The 24,579-nt window shown below is 46.8% G+C and overlaps 1 protein-coding gene across 2 annotated transcripts in view; it reads left to right on the top strand.

Annotated features, from left to right (window-relative positions):
* Positions 1-15,354, top strand: part of Ttc12 (tetratricopeptide repeat domain 12) — a 50,181-nt gene extending 34,827 nt beyond the window's left edge. For both annotated transcript variants that reach the window (XM_076925097.1, XM_076925098.1), the window contains exons 14-22: positions 5,636-5,728; positions 7,132-7,192; positions 7,825-7,962; positions 8,419-8,517; positions 8,964-9,032; positions 10,377-10,478; positions 11,664-11,763; positions 13,205-13,430; positions 15,141-15,354. In XM_076925097.1, coding sequence (XP_076781212.1) covers positions 5,636-5,728; positions 7,132-7,192; positions 7,825-7,962; positions 8,419-8,517; positions 8,964-9,032; positions 10,377-10,478; positions 11,664-11,763; positions 13,205-13,430; positions 15,141-15,216 — 964 coding nt within the window. In that variant the 3' untranslated portion in view covers positions 15,217-15,354. The remainder of the gene's footprint in view (positions 1-5,635; positions 5,729-7,131; positions 7,193-7,824; positions 7,963-8,418; positions 8,518-8,963; positions 9,033-10,376; positions 10,479-11,663; positions 11,764-13,204; positions 13,431-15,140) is intronic.
* Positions 15,355-24,579: the final 9,225 nt, after the last annotated feature.

Here is a 24,579-nt window from a genome sequence, read left to right as displayed (position 1 = left end):
GAGCTCTATCAGGAAGGTTCTCAGACCAGCTCCTGGCTGCGCTCAGAACCGTGCCCAGGTTTGGTTCTGTACAAATAGAGACCCTTGAATCTGCCCGAGGTAGCGTTTCGGTAGGCAGAGAACCCAGCCTAGAAATGGACCACTTGCTTCATTGTTAGACTCAGGCTCCACCCTGTCCCTCTCCTTGCTTTCATCTGCTCTTCTAATTGATGCAATATTGATGGCTTGTTTTTCATGTCCTTCAGCCATTTCTGAAATGATAGAGTATCGATTAGTCAAACAAATGCTTTTCATAGGCTCTTTCTGAGACTGAGACAGATAGAATATGTGCCTGACTCTTACCTGAACCACAACTTACCTGAGCCATGGTGAATCTTTCAAATGTTTTTTTAAAAGTTTGTGCTTGCTACCCTCTTCACAGAGTAGGCAGGAGAAGCCACACCAAGTTACAAGGCCACATCACCCAGATGTCCCCTGGTTCTTGCTCATTGGAACTCAGAACCCACTCTCGGTCCTCTGTAAGAAAAGGAGCCAGATCTCCCTGGACAAGGCTGAGACCCTCTCACCTGTCTGTCTGTGAGGAATTCATTGTGTGCCAAAGAAAGAGTGGTCTCCTTTTCCCTGCTCTCATTCAGTCATAGTCCCAGAAAAAGGTCTCCAAAACCACAAAAGCATGTGGACTTTTCAGGTGATTTTGTGGCCATCAACTCAATCCTGTGATTTTCTCCAAAACCATCTTTTGTCTCTGAGCAGCTATAGCTGACGTTGTCTTATGACTTTTGCCCTAAACTGTCTTTGAATTGCCACAGTCTCAACTTGAACTTCTCCAGTGTCTTGGAGATCAACAGGGCTCACCTTGGTCCATACAGTCCTGTGTATGGGCAGGGAGACCTCAGCTCATTGCCTTCAGTCCCACTAGGCTTAGTCTTGTAATGTCCTTCTTCAGATAGGTGGGAAGGAGGTATAATTGGTTCTCTGAGCTGGAGTGAGGTTGTTTGAAGCAAGACAAAGCATTGCACACCTCACAGAGACATGCAGGTCACCTTCCTCTCCAGATGTCGTGAACTGGCTGGAACAGGTCTTCCAATTTGCAGGAAGCACTGGGATTGAAGATTCACACAGTCCAGTGCTTGATCCACCTACGTGTTTTTATTCATTTTTGGCCTGCGAGAGGTACATTGTCTTGTCTCTACTGCACGCTTGGAATGGCACTTAAGAGAAATTGTGGGGAGCTGGAGAGATGATGTGGCAGCTAAGAGCATGGACTACTATTACAGGTGGCTCGAGTTCAGTTCTAAGCATTCGTATTGAGCAGTCCATCACCACACACAGATCTAACTGCAGATCTGATGCCTTCTCTGGCCTCTGAGAGCACTGTTTATATTTATGTAAATACAGATTCTTTATATTAAAATAATTTTGATAGGCTGGGCATATGACTTTATGATAAAGTCCTTACCTAGTATATATTAGGACTCAGTCCCTAGCACATTACCCTCTGCCCTCCAAAAACAAACAAACCAACAGAGGTATGTCTATGTCAGTTTAGATCTTTTTCTCCTGCCTTATGCAAACAATTTGACTAAAAGGAGCTTAAACAAAACAGAGCCTGACCTATCTTCCCCACTTGTCTTAAAAAGAGAAGACTAAACACAACAACAGGTGGCTTGGAGATGCCAAGGTCAAGATCGTGGTCCTTCCCTTTACCTTTCCTTAGCCCTGGGTGGGATGCCAAGCCTCATGTCTGTGTTTTCACACAGCTTAGCTCCTGCTGGATCTGCCCTCTTCAAAAAAAACAAAACAAACCAAAACAAAACAAAAACAAAAAAACACTGCTTACTTCTGTTGGTAGACTTGTGTCCTGGACTACACAGGAATATTGTGTAGACTTCTGTAGCAGAGTCAGGCAAATTGGAAGGGAGACTGTAGTGACTTCGAGGCTGGCCAGCTAACAACTGCTACTACGGTGAAGAGCCACCCAGCATCCCCATCTGATACTTGACGTGAACCTAAAAATGCCTTAATTATCATTTTTCTCTCTCTAGGGTAGATTGTTCAGAGTCTTAAACAGGGACAGTAGTGAAAAGGTGGACTCCATGAGCCCATTCTCTAAACTGTGGTTTATCCACTGAGACACCAGCTTGTCAAGAGATCAGAAAATGTGCCACAGGGCAAGATGAGGTAAAAAGGGACACACTGTCCTCTGTAGGTAATGAGAGCAGTTAGGAGAAGTGTTTTGTCACGGGGTGAGGAAGCTTATTGCTTATATCTTCTAAGGCCAGACCAGAATGACCCTGGCTGTCGTCTGTCTTGGATGACGCTGAGCATGGTCTGTTCTTAGATGACCCTGGTTGTTGTTTGTCCTTGTTGCTATTCAAGTTCATCAGCATTCATTATCAAGACCAAGAAAGCAGAGCTAAATTGGTGTAGGAGGAATCTGGACTAACTCCAAAGCAAATTATTTCTGATGGATGAGCACTGGAGTACACTCCTGAGAAAGTCAAGGATTTGCAGGAGCTTGGGAACACCTGAGCTTTAGACTTCATGTAGCCCCGCCCCACCCAGCATGGGTGTCCCTCTGCAGTGCCCAACCCAGTCCATGTATGCTCCCCTCTGGGGAAGGACCAGCATTTTCACTGTATCTGTCTCCATTAGATTTGGCCCAGGCAATAGGACAGCTCGACATCCAGGAGGTCTTTCCAGCTAGTTAGGGTGTGTGAGTTAACTCTCCCCCACCCCCAGATAACCCCATCTACTGCCAGAGCTACTGGGACTATGTTGCCTTTTCCATGGCCTATCCCATGACTCTCTGCCCCAGCCTGCACAGAATATGAAGAGTCTGAAGAGAGCATCAAACCCTGCCTCTTCCCAGCATTATGGGCTGTACACAAGGCTTTTTTAGATCAAGTATCCACCTTCCTCTACCAATCCTCAGGGGATTCAGCCGTTGCCAGAACAATTTGCTAAAATATTCTATACCTTGAAAGTGAGTGCCTGCTACACTCCTAGATACCCAATCCACCGGCTCTTTTCTGGTCTTGCTGTCACTCCACTGTCCTTAAGATTCTGGTCAGAGCCTTCTCAAATGTCATGCCATGGCTGTCGATATCACCCATTCTGTCCTTCCCCCTCCATCATAACTTTCCCTTCTTGGATTCCTGTACTAACCCTTGTGCCACCACCCAAGCCAGGAACTCCAGGATCCTATGCTAGCTCTTGTCTGTAACTTTAAGAGACAGAGTCTATGTCTTAAGGATTAGCTAACAGCACACTTCTGTTTCTAGATCCTGCCTCCGTGTCTCTGAATAGCATAGCAAATAAAACGTGATTTTTTGAGGCCCATCTCTTTTAACTGAATTTTCTGTTATAGCACAGAGCATGTAACCATCCAGTTGCTAAGTCAGAATTCTAGAATTGACTTCTACCACCCTCACTATGGTCGGTCATAAGACTGTAGCTTGTCAGTCCTCACTCATTAGCATCTCCTGGTCCTCCCTAGCCATGCTTCTCCTCTATCCTCATCACTCTCTCTCAGCCTTCATTATACCTCCTCTCATTTAGTGTACCTCTCATCTTGCCACTGCCTCAGCCCTGTCCCATGACCTTTATTGTCAGGACAACCATACATCTCCCTGGTGGAATTCTCTGTCCCTCCCTGTGTCCTACCTTTTCCAACCTGGCCTCCATTAAGCCAGGAAAAAAGACGTTTTTGAAATGCACACTGGTCCTGTTTTCCTACTTAAAACTCTAAAGTGACTCTCCATTGCCCTTAAGACTAACTCACGAGAGTATAGGAGGAGCTAAGGTGGGAGGAGTAAGGAGAGGAAGAGGAGGAGGAAGAGGAGAAGGGAGAGGGGAACATGGAGGCAGATGTTCACGTGTCTCCCACAGTCAAAGGTAGTTGATATATCTATGTTGGGTATTAAATTACACCTCTGATTGTATGGGCATCTTGTTACTGAGCATCATTAAATATATAAAGCCTTTGATTAATATTTAAGCATTAGAGTCTCATTTTTTTTTTTACTGGGTCTGCATGGATGGCAGATGGTCAGTGCAATGCCCAGCCTTGTGGAAGCAGCGTGGAAGACTGGCAGAGCCATTCCCATGCTGGTGTCTCATGGGTGGCAGGGCTGGTGTTTCTGACTGGCCATTTCTAGCTATGGCGTGCACGTGGCCTCTGGCCATTTTGGTGGCTGAACTAGACAGAGCCACTGCAGCTTAGATAGTCGGCTTAACCAGTGGCCATTTTTCAATAATTACTGCACAGCAGAGTCACCCGGGGCCTGGTTAAAGTGCAATCTTCCAGAAATTTGGGGCTTAAGAGTAGTCTTAGAGTAGTCTACACACCACCCTAGCCCCACCACTACCACCCAGAAAGTCATCACATGTGGGAGAAGGTGGACCTTGAGGGTTAAACCCAAAGATTGTGGAAGACTCTAGAAGGCCCATCATGAACTGAGCTCTGTCTAGTTTTCTCACCTCCCTGCCATCTATTCTCCTCTTGCACCCTAAGCACTAATGGTAAGGAGCTGATAGGTGTTCCAAAGAAGCCTCACCATCTGAGAGTACCTCAGGGTGTTCTGTCTGATATGCCCTGTCTCTCTAATAGCCTGCAAGCTCCCTAATGCCAGAACAGTGCCTCATTTCATCTTTGTGGTCCTAAAACCAACCTCATTGCCAGGAGGATAGTAGCCAGTGGTAGTTTAGCCCAATTGGATGTATGAATAAATGATAATAAGCATCAGTGTTCTCTGAAGATGCAGCTTAGACAACACATATTGTTGAAGCCCTTTCATATTTATCCCCACAACACATCCTGCCAGGGGGACTCTGGAGTCCTTAGCGTGAATCTATTCTGGCACGTTCCTAATGCTTTCCTTTATTATTTGTACATGCATCACTGTAGAGCAGGAGCTAGGTGCAGAGCATTGCATGCAGCATGCCAGAGATGCTGGGCTTGCTGGAGGGGACTCATCACTTTGAGTTATAGTTTGCTGACAGAAAGTCCTGTTTGGGAAGCTTAGGGTTGCATAGCTTTTCCTGTCAGCTGGACTGGACTGTTTGCCCAGACTGTTTACAATCATCTCAAAACCCTTGAATCTTTTCTGTATGAATTGGCAACCAAAGTGAGTCTCCCAACTCTGTTCCTCACCTACAATCTCCAGCTCTCAGTAGAGGACTCTAACTCGATTAAATCTATCTGCTATATTCAGCAGCCTGTCAAGATCTTGTTAAATATTTATTCCATCATCTGTCTTAGTAGGGAGCCTCCCACTTTTGTTATGAGTAGATTAAGAAGTCTGCCATTTAGATGTCGTCCAAGTTAATGAACTCAACTGAGATACAGCCGTAGGGGCAGAACATCAAAAACTCCCTCCAAGCTGGTGTCTGATTAATTAGTGAACTTATATTAAAACTGGCTTGTCCACCTGGGGATTTACATGGGGTACTGGAGCCATCCTGGAAGGATGGTGTTTATGAGTCCTGGGTGGCCATGGTGGATCCATCCTTTCAACTCTTCTTTCCCAGATGCTGAGGCTGAGCTGGATCCTTACAAGGGCACCTTATTGGAGATGCTGAGGGTCAGAAGGCATCCCATTCTGAGTTTTGTCTTTTTAATGGCTCTTTGCAGATTGTGTGAAGCATTGCTGTCGTTTCTTGACTTCTCAGATAAGAAGGCCAATACAGCCATCAGACTACTCACAGATTTGTCTCTAGAAGAAAGGTAATTGTTTTGTTTGTATAAACTGACAGTTCTTCAACCTGTGTTAAGCTGTGTGGTCTTTGAAAAATGTCAGCACCTACAAGACTAATCTCCACATGAGCATTACAGGATTGGCTGAGGCAGGGGACTGATGGGTTCCAGAGGGCTATGGCCACCCACTCTTATGCAAGTCCCTCTGGGTAGAGGGTGACCTAGTCCTTAGTGAACTTGGAAGGCATAACACACAGTTACCCCTTGGTTCTATTAATTCTGCATTTGTGGGTCCAGTCAGCCACAGATCAAGACTACTTCTAAAACGACTTCAGTACCAAACATGGACAGACTCTTTTCCTTATTGGTCCCTAAACAATACATACAGTGGGTATTTACATAGCACTTGCATTGCTTCAGTGCCATAACTACAAATGATGAGAGATGGCTCAAAGATCCCTGGAGGGTATCTATAGATTATATGCCAATACTATGCCATTCTATATAAGGAACCTCAGCATCTGAACAGCTTGGTATTCATAGGTTCCTGGAGCCAATTTCATACAGATTCCAGGGAGGAGGATGATGACTGAAAACACTGCTTCTTGCAGTAAGCATATCAGCTGTGGCTCAGGGAAGCTTCCTGCCACTTGGTCAGTGCCTGGGCTAGTGCGTAGAAACTGCTGGAAAACCTGAATTGAATGACTATGGGCGAGCAAGCAGAGGAGGAACCAAGAAATGTTACCTCCTCTTGGGTCGCCAGTAATGCTGAGTAGCTATCTCTTCCTGCTTTGTGTTTTGTTTTTAGCTGATGGGAAGCAGATGGTAAAAAAAAAAAAAAAAAAAAAAAAAAAAAAAATCCTAGATTTTGGAATAATTACCAATTCCTAAGTCATTTTTTATGAGCATTTAAAATAGTCATTGAACACATTGTGAGTCTTGCCTGGAAATAGCCATGGAAGAAAAAGCTACCATGCTCACATGTGGGTCAGCTATGGTAGGCTGGGAGCATGGACTGCTGCACCAGCATGCGGTGCTGTGCGTCTGGGCCTTCCCTGAGGCTGTGACAAGTGAACATGCGTTCACAGTTTCCCACCTGCACTGGGCACACGGGACATACAAACCCAAAGCAAGGAGGAAGGAATGCAGTCAACTCAACAGAAACTAGGGGGATTCCAGCAACTTCTCTGGCCAAAAGCCACTGTGTGAGACCTGCTGTCTGATATCAAAAATTATGCCCTAGGCTTAGGAAAATTAAAGTCATGTGACAGATCCAGGGACTTTTAACTTTAGGCGCACAGAGTGATCTGTGAATGTGTACTCTCAGTCACACGGGCCCTGTTCGTAGCTCTCTGAGGTGTCACCTGAGAGGTCAGCCTCATGGTATACTTTGGGTCATTTCAAAATTATCCTGACTGATGTTCTCTCAACAGATTCCAAGGCTGGCTCCAGGCCAACCTTCCAGATGTCCTCCCTGCTCTCACAGGTGCTCTGGTGAGCAAACCCCCGAGTCTCTTCTCTACGGCAGACACTTCTTTCCAGGACAGGGCTGTTGAAACACAATTTACATCCCAGCACCCTTGTTGTCTCTCAGCTTGATTAGTCATTTATTCACAGCTGGGATTTACACAGTCCCCAGTTATTAAAACAGCTGCAGACAGGACAAATAGAAGTGGCTTACGGACAGCGCTGGGAAACACTGCATGTGGATTGTATCTTACTTGACAGTAGGGAGAGAGAGCCATTCTCCATCAGAGTCCTCCTAGCACAAAGCAGTGTCTTCAGAATAGGGTGTCCCCTGGATAGAAATCATCCCCATCAAGACAAGGGTAGCAGTGTTAGGGATGGAGCAAGGGCTCTCCCTAGAGAGCATGCTATGTCTGTTGGGCCATGAAAAGATTAAGAGATCTTTAAGAATCAGTACCACGCCCCAACATTATGAAGCTGGTTGGTGGAGAAACCAAGTGTATGACTCTATCCTGTTACCAGAGTGATTTCATTGACGTCACGGTGTGACAGTAAGCTAGCTGCCTAGTTCCTAGCCTTTTAGTGAGCAAGAGATATTTCTAGAAAAACCTATGGCATTGTTTATCTGCTGTCTGAGACATATCTGAATCCACTTGTAGAAACGAGAGCCCAAGTTAACCAACTCCTCGGCCCTCTGTCAATGCATTGCTTTGATGGGAAACTTCAGCACTGAGCCTACGGCCAGAAGACACATGATAGCCTATGAAGAATTTGGGAATTCCTGCTTGGACCTCCTGGTATCACAGCCTTTCTATTCAAAGTTGGTCTCCTGTCCTCTTGTGGGGCACTGGCTTCTAACTGTTTCTTCTGTTCTGTTTCTAGGGCCCCATTGGCTTATCCCTACTATAGCAATAGGTTTGGTGGGATGGTGACCTCCAAAGTCCTCTAGATTAAGTCTCCCTGACCTAGGGAGGCTTTTCTGATGGAGCTGATTCTCCATTTCCATAGCCCAGATCTCAGTGCAAAACCAGGGCCTGCTAAGCCAGAATGCCATAGCCAAGGTATCTGAGACACCTTCTACTCCTCCTAAGTTAATGCCAGTTCTTAGGGCTGGTATCTGTACTTCTACCACCAACCGAGTCCATAATATTGACAATATAAGGAATGTGGGTGTCTCAAGACTCACATCTAAGGGAAGAGGTGACCAGGAAAAGCTGCAAGGCAGCAAGATGATTATCTTGTTTTGTTTCCAGGTCAAGTGTGAAGAGGACATGGACCTGTTCAGAGAGGTCACCTATACCCTCCTAGGACTCATCATGAACTTGTGTCTTGAGATCCCCCTCATCTCTGAGGTACAATGCTCTTGTCACCTTCCTTGGATCCCTGGGATGGACTGCCCATATCAAGTTGATTGATTTGTTCACATATTCATAAGGTGACCAGAGAAGCATGTGGCCCTGAACATTAGCAGCTTGGAGAGATGGAAGGATGGAGGGATATACTGTCACTTTGCTGAGGGCAAGAGTCACCTTCATATTCATTCAGAAAGCTGTCCACATGCACAGAACATGCCGAGCCTACTAGAGGCTGCATTTAAGGGTCAAATAAAACGTTCCCTGCTAATCCAGAACTAGAGGAGACAGATATGGAAGCAATACAATAAACCCTGTGGATATGGACATGCATGTTGTAGTTCCCAGAGAGTGGGTAGCTATGTTTGATTGCTTGAAAAATACTCTACAAGGGATTCTAACTGTCAGGGCTTTAAAATTGCTTTCCCATATTCCCTTGTTTGTAGATGTGGGCCATGAAGATGAGCCGGAAGTGCTTGTCTCTACTGAACAGCCAAGATGGAGGAATCTTAACAGTAAGTTTCTTCAATAAGTAGACTAATGGTTTCCTGCCCTAGTACTGTTTTCATGTCCATAGGTCTTGTCCATTTGTAGTCACCATCTTTGAAACCTTCTTGACTCCAAGGTACAGTGTGGGTGGACTCTTCAAAGTGATGCTCACAATCACACAAATGCCAAACTTTGCCTTTAATCTGAGAGCATTTGGTGACCCCTACACATACACGTGTGATCCTTGTAGAATCTAGGAACCCAAATTAAGAATCTCTTGACTGTGCAGTCTAGACTTTAATGAGCTGATGCAATGCAATCTACCTCATTTATAATATTTCAAGAGATCCTTTGAAGACATATGCTAAAATGACTCTGAATTCTGCTTCTGACACTTGGCTATGAAAATGAAGAATGGTCCTGTGGTTAGGACAGTGGACATGAAGAAGTTAACACAATTCAGAAGGCCATTGGCCATCACCCTAGGATGCACTCTTCACCTACAGCATCAGTGCAGGACCTAAGACCTAGCCAGACAAGGTGATAGCCAGAGCGGGTGTCAGAAAACAACCCTTTAAGACCTGCAGGCAGAGGCATTGACTTCAGACCTTCTTATGTTGTCCTCTGACCTGTATCCACTTGGGCATTGTGGCACATGCCCTGACACACACATTCACACACACACACAGACACACTCACACATATACTCTCACACACACATACACACACATTCACACACACACCCTCACACACACCCTCATACACAGACACACTCACATATATACTCCCACACACACTCCCACACACATACACTCATATACACACTCACATACACTCAAACACACACATGCTCTCTCACATAGACACATGCCAATAATCATAATTATAATTCTAAAAATTTTTGGAAATGAAATGAAAACTGGGAAGTAAAGCAAATGAAATCTCCCAGAAAGTCGAACCAAAAGACAGAGATATAGAAAGATAAAAATAAATGAAAATTGAAAACTCCATAGGTCGGTCCTAGAAGTGAAGCGTCCTCTAATGAGGAGGACCTGCTGATGCTGAGGTCTGGGAGGCCCCCAGAAAGGACTGACTCTCGGGGTGGAGCCCTGTGCAAAGCTGAACTACACCGGCCTTCTGTGCCAGGAGGCATTATTTCCAGCCCTTTGAGCTGCCTGCCTGCCGGTTTATTAAAAAAGAACTGCGTTCGCTAAATGTTCTTTGCCCATTATATCGTTTTAAAATGGAGGAGTAAATGTTGCTTTCCATCCCAATGATTGCTTTTGCCTACGAAACTCCCCCTCATTAACTTTGAAAGTCACCAGCGTTTCTGGATGGGGTGTCTAAGCTTTCTCTTTGTGTCCCCTCAGAGAGCAGCAGGTGTTCTGAGCCGGACCCTTTCTTCCTCTCAGACCATTGTGGAGGAGGCCCTGACAGCAGGAGTGATCAAGAAAATGATTAAATTCCTGAAGGTAAAGTAACAGCACCACTCACGACTTCTTAACTGTCCCAAGATCACCTGTTCGACTCAGAAGGCAGGAGGAAGGTGGGCTGTTAACATGGCGAGATGTCATCTCTGCTGAAATAGAGCCAAGTCTTCCATCTGTCCACCTTGACAGTGCTCTGAGCAGTGACAACAACCCTTGAATGAATAAGCAAATTGTTCTTCAGCTGACAGTGGTAAAAACCGCTTGCCCGCCAAACCCAGTTTGAAACATGCAGCCTCTGTCCTTGAACAAAGTACATTGAACAGCTTTCGGCAAGGTCCCTTAAGGCAATTATTTTGTTCATGGATTCCTGGTGCCTTCCATCCCTATCGGGAGTGGACCAGTTGTAACTCCATTTGTGAGCTTTGGAGGCTGCAGAGTTGTCATGTGACCAGAGGATATTGGACTTTCCCCGTATGAAGTAGGAACAATGAATCCAAGTGAGGGGCCAGATTTACCTGGGAAGGCACATGGAATTATCAGTCTGTTGTCTCTAGGTCCCACCCGTGCCACAAGGCCCAATTGCTTATGTTACTGCTGCAGCAGTACGGCTAAGTGGGGCAGGAAGCAAGCTCCATATTGGGGAAGATGCTGCCAGGCTCCAGCAGATGACATGGGGGCAGGATGAAGGGTCTCAGTTAAGACTGACACTTGGTCAGTGTCTGCCATTATCCCTACAGTTTTGGCATTACACCAGAGACTGCTAGATGCATCCACACATGTACACATACATCCTAAAGACCCTGGTATTATGGGATATGCTTGCATAATTGTTGCCTCTTATAATGATCTCAGTTGGTGATTCTTCACAGAGGTTGTCAACCCTTATTCTCCAAAGCCAAAGGATGGGTGGCAGGGGCTGGCATTTTCTTCCTTATGGGTAAACACCAGCTACTGAACAGCATCACTGTTGTCTAAGCCAGTCTTTAATAAAGTCTTTCAGTGGTGTCAGATGTACAGGCAACAGGCCTGCGTTCCTACCCTGGGCATGGGCTAGGTAGACAGGTGGACAAGTGACCCTCCATCCTTGCTCACCTATGAAGCATATGCCACACTTAATCTAATTCTCTTACAGATGCCATGAAGGCCACTGGCACTATTCTGATCACTAAGGTACCTAGGCAACAATGGTTAGACCCTTGATCTTGCTTTTCTGATTTTGAAACCTAGGTGGGAGGCCAGACTGCATCACGTTACGCCATAAAGACGCTGGCTATCTGCACAAACAGCTACCACGCAGCTCGGGAAGAAGTAATACGACTTGATAAAAGTAAGTGACAGTTTCATTATGGGAGCCCAAGCCTCAGAGGGGGATCCACCCTGGGAGCTGCAGAGAGAATGGAGGCTGAGGAGGGGGGGCAGAGAGGACTAGATAACACTGCTCGCTCCCTTGTAATGTTTATACAACAGGATGTCAGTTCACCTCCCATCACAAAGTGTCTCCTTGGCCTTTGGTCTGTGCTTCGGTAAAATGCCAGGCAGCTCAGAGATCACAGGGCAGAAGTTGAACAACTTCCCCCACCCCCAAAGCTAACCTGGACTTGTTTCTATAGTGATGCTGGAATTGGCCGAGCACCGGCTCTCCCCCTTCGTGGATGAAGGGAGGAAACAAAGCACCTTCAACCACAAGAGAACAAAGGGAATTTCAGCATAGAGGCCAACTTAATTCATTAAGATTGATGTATAAATTTAACCTGAAGAGTGTTGGATGTCACTCCATTCGTAAGGTAGATGTGAAGGCTGCAGAGTGACCATGTGACCAAAGAATGCTCTAATTTTCCCACAATCTAACTTAAATCCTAAATCCATTGTAGCTGTTCATTGAAGTGGGGAGTGTTCCAATCAGGGGAAGATTCCTAATGTTCTTCACACCTCCTCCTCACACACTGACTGACTGGATGAGGTCCACAGAGGGCAAGAATCTTCCTTCCAAAAATATAAAAAGCCTCTCACACAGGCTGGCAGGTGATGTAGAGTCGGGTAGGGAGGGCCTTTTGAAAACAGACTTTTCTGCCACGCAAAACCATTTTAAAGACAAAGTTTCCGTCTTGGGGTTTCATGGCTGTGAAGAAACACCATGACCACAGCCATTCTTATAAAGGAAAACATAACTGGGCTGGTTTACAGTTTTCAGAGGTTTAGTCCATTATCATCAAGAAACATGGCAGGGTGCAGGCAAACATGGTGCTGGAGTAGAAGCTGAGAGTCCTTTATCTCAATCTGCAGGCAACAGAAAGGGACTGTTTACCCTGCAGGTAAAGCTTGAGCATAGGCGACATCAAAGCCCACCCCTACAGCAACACATTTCCTCCAACAAGACCACATCTTCTCTAGCAAGGCCACACCTTCTAATAGTGCCACCCCCTATGGGCCAAGCATTCACACACATGGGTCTACCGGGGCCATTCCTATTCAAACCACCATAGTCTCAGATGTAGTTCTAGCGGATCTAACTTATATAGATCAGACTGGCCTCAAATTCACACAAACCAACCTGTCTCTGCCTCCTGGGTGCTGGGATTAAACCATCATGTCCAACTATGCAAAGCAATTTGTACCACAGTACAAGGCGACAGGGAGAGAGCACAAATTTCCCCCAAGTGTCTGGAGAAGCTTGCCATCCCCTCTCCCCCTTCAGCCTCCCATGCCTGCCTGTCAGCCTCTTCAGCTTGTCCATTGGAACTGCTCCCTTTGCCCATGTTTCCCTGTAGAGTTGGATGTCTTGATAATGCTGCTTGCCTCAGAGGATGAAATTCTGGTGGGCAATGCTGCCCTCTGCCTTGGCAACTGCATGGAAGTGCCCAGTGCAGCCTCGTCCTTGCTGAAGACGGACATCGTGAAGGTGCTATTGAAGTTGGCAGGCAGCAACTCACAGGAGACAGCCGTACAACTGAATGCAGGCATCGCTCTGGGAAAGCTGTGCACTGCTGAGCCCAGGTCTGTTGTGGTCGCCACAGAGCCAGGCCACCCAAGTTGTGGTTACATCTCAGGGTGGGGCAAGCCAAGCACTATGGTAGGAGCCCCATAGAGGTACTTCCTGCCTCGTGTGCAGGTCTCTCTGGGTCCCTATGAGCTGTCTCTAGAAGAAGGGTTCCTTTTGGGGGCATAGGAAACCACAGCCTGAGAAAGGAAATGCCTTTGACAGAGTTTGGTCCCAGTCACATGGTCACCGTCTGGTCATCTCATCCCCCTTCAACCATCTCCATTTTACTTTCTCTTTTGTCTCACACGTTCTCATCTCTTCTTCTCCCTTTATTATTGAGCTTTATGTCCCTGGGACAAAAAAAAAGTCCGTGTAAAGAAAGACTTATTTTGGCTGATGGTCTCAGGGGCTTCAGCCTCTGGTCACTTGTGTCTTTGGGCCTGTAGCAGCACCATGCCTCCATTCATGTCATGGTGACCAAGAAGCCAAGAAAGACACACGAAGGGTCAGATTCCTCGACTCCCTTTTGAGAACACCCCAGTGACCTAAATTCCTCCCATTAGGCCCTGCTTACTAAAGCTTTTGTCACCTTTCTGACAGTGCCATAAACTGGGACCAAGGCCTCAGCATATGGGCCTTTGAAGGACATTTAATATCCAATCTCTCTCTATGTCTCTACCCCTGTCTCTTCTTTCCTACCCTCCCCGTCTCAATATTTCTGTTTCCCCTACTTCTCTCTTCCCTTCCTTCCTTCCTTCCTTCCTTCCTTTCTTCCTTCCTTCCTTCTTTCCTTCCTCTCTTCCTTCCTTTCTCTCTTCCTTCTTTTCTTTCTTTACTAGTTGGCCTAGAATTTGCTTTATATCTTAGATTGATCACAATCTCCCTGCCTCTGCCTCAACAAGACTGAGATTATGGTTATGTACCACCATGCTTAGCGTCTTGTCTTCTTTACTTTTCTGGACCAGACTTCTATTTTTATTATTTATTTATTTATTTATTTATGCTGATTGATTGGCTGGTTTGTTGATTGACTTGGCTCTAAGCAAACGGAGGACTGTTCAGTGCCAGTGACGGTCTCCTGCTGGAGCGACAAGGCTGCAGAACAGTATGTCTGAGGCCAGACAGCAAGCCAGAGCAAGAGACTGGGTCTTGAACTCTGATCATCGGTTCTCATTTACCTCTGCTTCCTGTCCTGGACCTGTTATCTGCTTAATCACCCCATAGTGTATGTTTCAGGGTGTTTCCCCATGGCTGTGCCATGATCCATCGCATAGAAGTAGGGGAGACCTTGAAGATGCGGTTGAACATGGCTTCTGCCTTACAACTGCACACTTCTTTCCTCCCCCTGAAAAATGAGAAGGCTGGTTTGGATGACACTAAAAGCTCTTTCAAGTTCTCTCTCATTGATCAAGTGGAAGAAAAAGAGAAAACCTTTCTTCTACAAAAAGGGAAACCCATTAGCTAGGATGAGTTCAAAGCGGCATCCTGCTGTTATGGGATGGAGGCTTTCCTAAGAGCACAGCTCCATCTGACCCGCCTGTCACACCCGACACTGAGTGTTCCCCCAGAGTCCTACTACTCTCTTTGATCTGTAGGGCTCTCCAGTGCCACCATCACTTCCCCTTTCCCTTGAGTGATCAGTTCCTAGCCAGCATCCATCTACAGAAGATAGCTGTGAAGTGTGACATATATTAACCTGGATTTTGCATCCTGACTTACCACAGGTTTGCTGCCCAACTTCGAGAGCTTCATGGGATACAAATTCTCAACTCTACAGTGAAACACTTGAATGATTCTTGAGAGACACAGTGACAGAGTAAAGTCCAGGAGCGCTCGCGTGTGCGCGCGCACACACACACACACACACACACACACACACACGTGGGTCAGGGGTCAGTGCTCTGCTAATAAATTGTTTTTAAATATCTAGCTCCAAAATTCAATGTCTGCTGTGTCTTCACTGGGAAGAAGAGAGCAGGCGGCTACCACAGTAGGAACTGCTACAGCTTGCTCTAGCATGTCTCTCATGTCTCTGACCTGCTCCTTCATTTTCTACTGTGGCTGGAAAACAGCCAGTCAAAAGCCTCATTTCCCAGGTGCCCTTGCAGCAACACCACTAGATACGAACTAGATCCTGAGCAAACCATCAGGGATGTTTAACAGTGGCATCCCAGCATCTGCCTGCAGCTCTCAGCCCTTTAAGAGACTGGTGGTACCACGTGAAAGCTGGGTTGGAACCTGCAGCTCTTGGGAGCAGTTCTTCTAGGCCTGGCCTGGAGTTCTCAACCACAAGAAAGAAACTGTCTCTAAACGAAAGGGAAATTTTTTTATCCAAGGGGAGAAGTCTTAGAATGCCGGTCTAAGGAACACAGGGGCGATAGTTCTTGTGCGGCTCCCAACATCGTCTAAGGGCCCAAAGACAGAGACCAACGGCCTCCAGGTCAGCCTGGAGACCCCCACTCAGGAACACAGGGTCCCGGACCCACTGCTTCAGGCAAGCCGGCTGAACTAAGTGGCTGCAGCTGGCAGCAAACAACGGAGGAGGAGGGAGAGAAGCCTACACTAGCAGGCGCTGTGCTAAAGACTGACCCCTGGGGGAGACACGCTGGGGACTAGAGATCGGAGCCTGTGCTCCTGAGAGGGTAGTAGGGGGCTAGTCTTTTGAACTAGGCAAGAGTTAGATTGTAGCTAAGAGTCAAAGGGGAGAAGGTGACCAGGAACACATGGAGAGAGAAAGAGAGGGGAGGGGGACAGAGAGAGGCCTGCTTAGTCTACTGAACTAGGCCGGAGTTAGTTACTGTCCTTGAGGTCCGTGGAGAGGTTCTTCATAGGCGCCAGCGGGTGGGTGGGGGGGAGTTACTCTTGAAGCTGGCTTTGCCCACATCCTCCACCAGCTACAGGGTTGTTAGCTTGCACATGGGTGGGCGTGGGTCCGTCCTGTTGGGTTGTTGTGGTTCCCACGTGTATGCCGCCCCAGTCGGCTGGAACCGTGGCTCTGGGGAGCAGTAGCATGGGAATTTGACTGAGTTCACTCCACGTGGTGCCGTCCGGGCATGGAGAGGCCTCAGCCTGAAGTCCTGCGCGGGGCAGAGCTCCTGAGTGGGGGTCTCCAGGCTGACCTGGAGGCCGGTGGTCTCTGTCTTTGGGCCCTTAGGCGATGTTGGGAGCTGCAGAAGAACTGAGACCTGAGGCATACGGACTCAACCGGCCTGAAGCCAAGAGGGACTAGGGGGAGAGAAGCCACTGTGGTGCCCCGCAGGCAGAGACTCTTGGTTATGGCACTCGCTTGGCTGGCTCAGCTAGCTTGGTTGAATTGGCAGCCTCCTCGGCAGGAACCAGGAACGTAGAGAAGTCCTCAGTGGGAGATTAAGCAGTGGCTCCTTAGTCTAAGGCCCCCTCCACGGTTTTCCACGACAGGCCCCAAAGACACGAGGAAGTCTTAAAGTTTTAAAGGGTTTATTGTCATGGCAGAAAGTAGATGAATCTGGCTGTACCCCCGTACCTCCAGGGCAGGCCTTTGGTTAAATACTGTTTGTAAGGAGGAGGGTCTGGGAAGGAATGGTCAATTGGTTATGCCCTCTGGTCTTCAGATATCTCATTAATATGGAAATCTCTTGAGGCTGAGGCCTGTAGTCATGCCCTCTACCTGTACTGGGTGACACAAACTTCTCTTTGGGAGGGGATGTGGAGGGCTGAAGCTAAGTGAAAGGAACCAGGGGCCCAGGAGCAAAGCCGAACACCTTCCATCTTATTAGGGTACAGGGTTCCAGGTCTGTGCTCGACCAGGTGCTCAGCTACCTCTCACAGCCCACCCACCCCACACCAGTGTGGCAGCAGCTTCCTGAATCACAGCTGCATCTGTGACATGTGCTTTTGAGTCCACTGGGCTAAGTGGTGATAGATGGCTTGCCTGACAAGGGCGCTCTTTCCACTCCTGGGCCTGGGGGTCAGCATTACCACTGGCTGCTTTTTACAAGTGCCCCATGTTAGGTGTAAGATGGTTCCGAACTTACAATGCTAGGGCACAGGCTTTTATTTATAGAACCCCAAATCATGTACATTTATGTCCCTAACTCATCCCACATGCCTGCTTAGCCCATTCTTAAAGCCACTGGTCTCTTCTCATTGCCCAAAGCCAGGATCACCAGAGGACTCTCAAATAAAAGGTTTAATAAATATCAGTTCTCTGGCTTCTCAGTTCAATCATTGATCAAACCATTTCAGGGAAGGAGGCAGCAACTGCACTTGAACACTGAAACATGAAACTCCAAACCAAAGCTCCCAAGAGGGGCAGCCCCTACTTCCTGACTGCTGTGTTACTGGGTGAGTTGCTTAACCTCTCTGAGCTTAACCCCTCTGTTCCATCAGGAAAACAGAATAATATATATACAACCTACCTATGCTGTGAAGGTTATATGAAATCTAGAATGTTTCCCCAAAGACCCTGAGTTAAAGGCTTGGTCCCTAGCTTGGTGTTATTGACAGGTGGTGGAAACTTTGTTAGAACCTAGAGATATTTGGTTCACTGAGAGTGTGCACTCAGAAAGGCTTGTGGGATCTTGGTCTCTTCTTCTGATAGGCAGTTTGCTTTGCACCCTGTTCCTACCATGAGATTTTGTCCTCACTAACAGAAGCTTTAATGTCACAGACCCACCTAATCATAACCTAAAACCTTGAAACCTGTGAGCCCAAATAAACCTTTTCACTCTCTAAGTTCATTGTTGTGGCTACTTGTTACAGTAATAGAAAACTAGCTGACATTAGAGCAGAAGGTATTTTGGGGAGCTATGCAACTGTACCACTATGACAAGTGCCATCTGAGACTAGAGACCTTGACTGACATCCTCTGTACTAAGGGGTTTACTTTGAGATTTGGCAGGATGGATAAGCTCATGCCCTTTAAGGTGTTGAAGCCAGATATCATCTGAAATATGCAGGAAAGAAAACACACACACACTCTCTCTCTCTGGGAGGATTTCATTCAACATACCCCTAAGGAAAATTTTTCACTGACAGAACAGCTCTTGGCTTAAATTTTTTAATTTAAAATATTTAACTTTGTTCCTAAAAGCAAAATGAATAGTTTCATGTTGGAAGTCTGGATGAAAATCACTAACCCAGAGTCCTCTCTGTGGGACCAGCGCACTGTGGGCCCCTGGTAAAAGCTCACCAGAGTATTCTCCAGTGGGGCTGCAACTGTTCCTAGGTACCAGGCAGGTAGCAGACCTCAGCGGAGAAGATGGGACCAGCCCGCTCGGTAGGTAGCCTCGTGCAAACAAACCTCCTTCAAGCAGCCAAATTGCAAGGGAGATGGGTGATGCTGAACAGAACAGAGAGGAAAATTAGAGGCTGTAGTATCCGTCACTTTCAAAGAACTCAGCAGGGCTTGGAAGACGACATCAGGGTGCAGAATCTCCAGGCTGGTCTCCTTTTCAAGGTTCACGCCTCTCCCATTCTGCTATACTCCTCCTCCTCTCTGCCTCTGAAAATGTCTGCTCTAGGTAGAACTCCATCCCTAAAGAGTAGAATGTCACATTCTATTGTGCTTGAGAGTTCGCACCCAGAGTTGTAATCTTCATGTTGGCAATGGGGTAACTGCACACCCTCGTACAGGTGGAGAGAAATGCCTTACAAACTAGCAATCTTTCATCTCCTAGCCTCACACGGATGCCATGAGGCAGATACTATCTTCACTAAAGAAGTTAAGAAACCAAGACTTCCATGCCTGGGACCATGGTATTCTGTAAATAGAGGAGTCAAGAAGTTAAGGTCAAACTAAAGACTCAAAAGTTTGTTTTGTTTTAACTTTTTTTTTTTTTCGAGACAGGGTTTCTCTGTGTAGCCCTGGCTGTCCTGGAACTCACTCTGTAGACCAGGCTGGCCTCAAACTCAGAAATCCACCTGCCTCTGCCTCCCAAGTGCTGGGATTAAAGGTGTGCACCACCACGGCCCGGCTTAACTTTCTTCTAATGTGAAACATTTCTCTCCTTGTTGAATGTGGCTTGCAAGAAATGTCTAATTATTTTTCGAGTCTCCTTCTTCTCTGTAAAATGAGAGTAATGGTTCCATCTGGCCTTCTTCAGTTTGGATATTCACAACATATCTAGCACAGGGATGGGAGGGTGGAGGGTGGCATAATGGTCATGATGGGTAGACCAGAAATGGTTTCTCCCCTTCCCTTCCTTCTACCTTTGCCATTCCCCCATCCTATGCCCGGGAAGGTGCACATAGACATCCCCAAACCCCACCTCCAGCCAGCAGTGGCCTCCCTGTATAATTCTGAGATAGTCAATTTAAGAACACCAATCCCAGAGGGGCTGGAGTTCTGGGCACTCAGAATCCAGGAGTAATCTTTTTTGTAATCCTCTGACTGCTCTAGCACAAGGTGCTGGGGTCAGGTTCTCTCCCAGCAGATACTCGGATTATTTCTCCTTTGACCTAATTTCAAGTTAAAACAAAGAAAAACAAACAAACAAAAAACCCTGTTGATCCTGAGAACTGTCACTCCAACGACACTCTCATCAGGAGGTCATTAGCCTCAACCTCTGCATTGCCCTGGAAATGGCGAGGGATGTCCGTCCCACTGACCATCATCCCTTCTCCTGACCACACACCAGCTACAAGGCAGGCAGACACCAGCTGGGTGGCTCATCTTTCTAGCAAGATCTCTAATGTAATCTCAATTTCCAAAAGACAAAACAAAGAGAAAGGCCTTGCCAGGGATGGAGGAGTGGGGAGGCTTTTGCCCTTAGATGGACGGGGCTCTGCCTGCTCTTGGGCTCAGCCCCAGCAAGATGCAGCTTAAAGGGAAATAGCAGAGCAGAAAGACACACTGCTGAGAATATTTGCCAGCCACCCCGAAGCCTCAGGACTCCCCAGATGTGGAGCTGGGAGGTCTTCCTAATTCTGAGACTCAACTCCTGTTACCAGCCAGTTCTGACAAACTGCTCGCTGTGTCTTGGGCTTTCTGCCAGTGAAGATTCCATTCAGCCTGAGCATCCCTCCACTGTCACATGCCACTGCCAACCTCACATTTGTGCTTTTAGTCTTCAGCATCTCCATCTGCTCCTTCAGACCCTCCCCTGCCCTCCAGCTGGAGCACACACATGTGCACGCACACCCACACGGTTCATCTCCTGAAGCTGAGAGGTGAATTGTATGGGGTGAGCTGAGGTACCACAGAGATATAGGCTGGATCAAAGGCAGGCTAAGAGGGAGAATTATTGGTGTGTACAGCAAGAAAAATGAGTCTTACACTCAACCTGACATTTACTTGGGGTTCATCTCTCCAAGTTCTGATTAGTTGGCATCTTTCTAACTTTATTTGCTTAATGCAAGTCACTGAACCACAATGTCTAGGTCACACCTTCTCATATTACATACAACAAGGAAGCTCTGACTCAGAAGGGCCAGGTGAGGAATCTTTAACACTTATTCCTAGGTGTGCAATGGCCTGGCCTAAGGATCAAAGAAATGTAGGATCAAAAGAGCAGGAGACCCTGGGAAGTAGCCCTTCCATGGTCAGACTGCAGGTTCAAAGCGGCTCTATACCCTTCATGACCTCAGAGCATTGTTGAGTTAGCATCACCCCTCCTGTGTCTTGCTCATAAAAGGCAGTGCTGTTGGGGACAGGATACTTCACAGGTTTGTCATGAGGATTAACTAGAGTTATTTCTATAAAGCTCTCCACACTGTGCTTTGCATGCAACAGGCTCTAAAAGGAGGAGACCTACCTCATTACACTGACGTAGCTACTCACACAGATGCCCATGCTGGGTAATCCCTGCAGGCTCTTCTCAGGAATTCTGAAACACAAGGATTTTGATCAGGGTTGGATAGATTCCTGTGTGAACCTATCTCAAAGGTGGGATTCAGAGGCATGGACATCCAGGTTCAGTCTTGTTCACGTGTAGAGGAGCCTGTAGAAGGGAAGGACCGGTAGAAACTCAGATGGGGTGAGGAGTGGGCTGTGTGGTTGGAGAGAGGGGCATCGAGGTGCAGTTGAATGGGGGAGTACTTGTCTAACACACCTGAGGCCCTTGGTTCAATCCCTGGCATTGCCAAAAAGAGGAGGAAAGATCAGTATGTGAAGAAAGGAATGGCAAAGGAGGAACAGAGAGTGAATATCATTACTCCACTTCTCAACCCTGCTATATCATCTGCCCCAAAACAGCGAGTGGGAGAAAAGCCCTCCCAACAGCAGAGAAAATGTGCATGATGCAATGAAGGACCAATCAAGGATCAGGACCTTGTGCCTCCAGCCTCTGACCTTTCCCGACTTGCAGACCTGATTCTGTGCTCTGTGGTTCCCATCATTCTTGATCCAGCGCCTCTATTTCTACACTATCCATGGGCCACTCATCCCATTCTTTATTCCAGGGAAACAGAAGAAACCTCAGCAGGTATCCTGTGGAGTCCAAACTATGCCTATAACAGCCCAGAGGAGTGGGAAAGGTTGGCATGGGTACCCATTGACACTGATGCTCTGAACAAGGTGGGAATAAAGAAACAGACAAGTTTGGGGTTCACTTGAAAAGCCACCTCACAAGGCTTCCCATCCCCCTTCAGATCAACAATGCCCCGTCCTCTGTAGCCACTGTCAGTACCCTCCCTCAAACTTCTACACAATTGATGTGTGAATGTGTGTGTGTGTGTGTTCACGCGTGTGCATGTGCGCGCGTGCACAATATGGTATATGTATGTGAAGTATGTGTGGTGGAGTGTGGGTACTAATAATACCATGGAGAATTTATCATTTTCTCAAGTGCCACTGAGAAGGCTCTAAGTTATTTTCCTTAAACTACCATCAGATGCCTTTGCAGTCTCCACACAGCATGAAAGAGCTGTGATTCATAAGGCTTAGGTTGAGTATAAAACATGTGCATCTATGATTATCCCTCGAATTATTTTTCCCTATAAAAATGCTGAGAAAGTCTTATGTTGCTTTTTCAACATAAACCACCCAGTGCAGCCCCATTGAGCCTTAAAATATAGTTTTAGAGTCATGTTCTGGTTCCCACTTAGGCCTATCTTCTATTTCAACCCTAGGTACAACGTCTTTGGGGTTTACTGCCATGTTCCAACACTTGAAAGAAGCTTGGGCATTATTGGCTGAGTGACAGCTGCCCACTGTGTCCCTCCCCTGCTATAGGTGCTTTCTATTGTTTGCATGTATACATACTCCCTCACCTTCCACACAGTCTACTCACCCCCATGCCTCCCATACCTGCTGACCTCTGTTGTCTTCCAAAAGACCTTCTCCTTCTGTAAAACCCACACACCCACAAAGCTTCAGCACAGCAAAAGTGACAGGCACCTTTTGGCAAAATAGTAAGCAAGCATAGATTCTTTTTAATGATGGGAGGACTAGTGCTAGTCTCTCCCTACTAATGAGGAAACTGAGACAAACCAAGGTTAAACACCTGACCCAAGCCACATCTCATACCTCCCTCCCTCATCCCACTACTGTACACGAAACTCTCTTCAGCTAACATTTCCCACCCTCTTGATTTCTGCACTGTGTTGTGCTTTGAAATATTCTTGTTTTCTGTTTGTTTGTTTCCTAAGTTGAATCACGTTTACTAAGGTGTGTACATCTTTTTCTTAAGGGGAATCTTAGGGCCTAAACAAAGAGAAACAGACATAGACTGAAAAAGCATTACTGTCTTAGTTAGGCTTTCCATTGCTATGAAGACATACCATGACCATGGCAACTCTTAGAAAGGACAACATTTAATTGGGTCTGGCTTGCAGGTTCAGAGGTTTAGTCCATTATCATCATGGCAGGAAACCTGGCAGCAATCAGACACTCTGGAGGAGCCAAAAGTTCTACATCTTGATCTGAAGGCAGCCAAGAGAAGATTCTCTTCTGAAGGCAGCTTGGAGTAGGGTATCATCTGCACTTGGCAAAGCTTGAGCACTAGGAACCATCAAAGCCCGCCTACACTGTGACACACTTCCTCCAACAAGGCCACGCCTATTCCAACAAAGCCACACTTCCTAACAGTGCCACTTCCCATGGGCCAAGCGTATTCAAACCACCATAATAACCTTGCTGTAAGGACAGGTGATCTGATCAGAGACCATGACTTTGTCTTCACTCTGCCCATAGGAATGATTGGATGACTCATCAGTTGATTTATCCAGTTGATTGAGAGGGGCTTCTTTCTCCAGTCTGGAATTGTCCCCGTTGGTCCCCAAAGCCATGGTTAGATACCACTGGTGGCCCAATTCCTGGTATGTATATGACTGTTACCAGATTTTCACTCGTAAACCTATCTGACAAGTCATGGGTCCCTTTTGTGCTGCCTATGAACAACTGGAGACCTAAGGCCTGGAGTCTAGCCATTCAGGTGTAAGGGGGCCCTTCGGAGCAGCATGGAATAACCTCTAAGAAGATCCTATACCCTCTGGCCCTTCACTGTTTATCTAGGCACCTTTCCACATTTAAATGCTTCGAGTTTAGTCCTGTAGTCCTGACTGTAGTGCCTATTAGTCTCCTGATCACTGAGACAACAACAAGGAAATAATGTTTCCCCTTCTGTTTCTTTCTCACAACTAATGGAATCGTACAAAATTCAGGTCATGGACTGCAGTGGGAGTACCTCTGAAACAGACATTTCAAATAGAAGGGCTGCTGCTGTGGTATCATTGAAGTCACTGAAAAAAAGACAGTCTTCCTTGCAGGGTGGTGGGAAATATTCCATGTTGTGGGTGGGTAGAAAAGGGTAGCCCTCTTGGTTGCTTCTGAAGAGGTTTGGGAACCAGCATGAACACAAACATCAGGGGACCCAGTTCATTCTAAACAAGCTGAAGACACCTAACCAGCCTACTGTTTTGGATCTGGACCTTTGACTTCTATTACCTTGGAGGTGGACCAATGAGTGGCTTGAATCTCTTGTTTACAAGGGAATTCCCCCGGTTTGGGTAGTAATGCCATGGGGAACAATGGAAAGCCATGGACAATCACGGGGAACCATGCCTCTTCCATGTTTAAGCCACACGTTTTGGGTGTTGCTGGCTGTTTTAGTTCCTTTTCTGCTGCTATAACCCAATAGTGCAGATTAAGTCATTTACGAAGAATAATGACTTCATTTGGTTCATGGTTCTGGAGACTAGATTGCACTAATGCATCTAGTCAGGGCCTTGTACTGAGTCATAACA

This window comes from Arvicanthis niloticus, chromosome 26 (assembly GCF_011762505.2).
Source record: "Arvicanthis niloticus isolate mArvNil1 chromosome 26, mArvNil1.pat.X, whole genome shotgun sequence".
NCBI classification, from domain to species: domain Eukaryota; kingdom Metazoa; phylum Chordata; class Mammalia; order Rodentia; family Muridae; genus Arvicanthis; species Arvicanthis niloticus.
The sequence above is the reverse complement of the archived record's forward strand: the minus strand, read 5'-3'. Positions and strand labels throughout refer to the sequence as shown.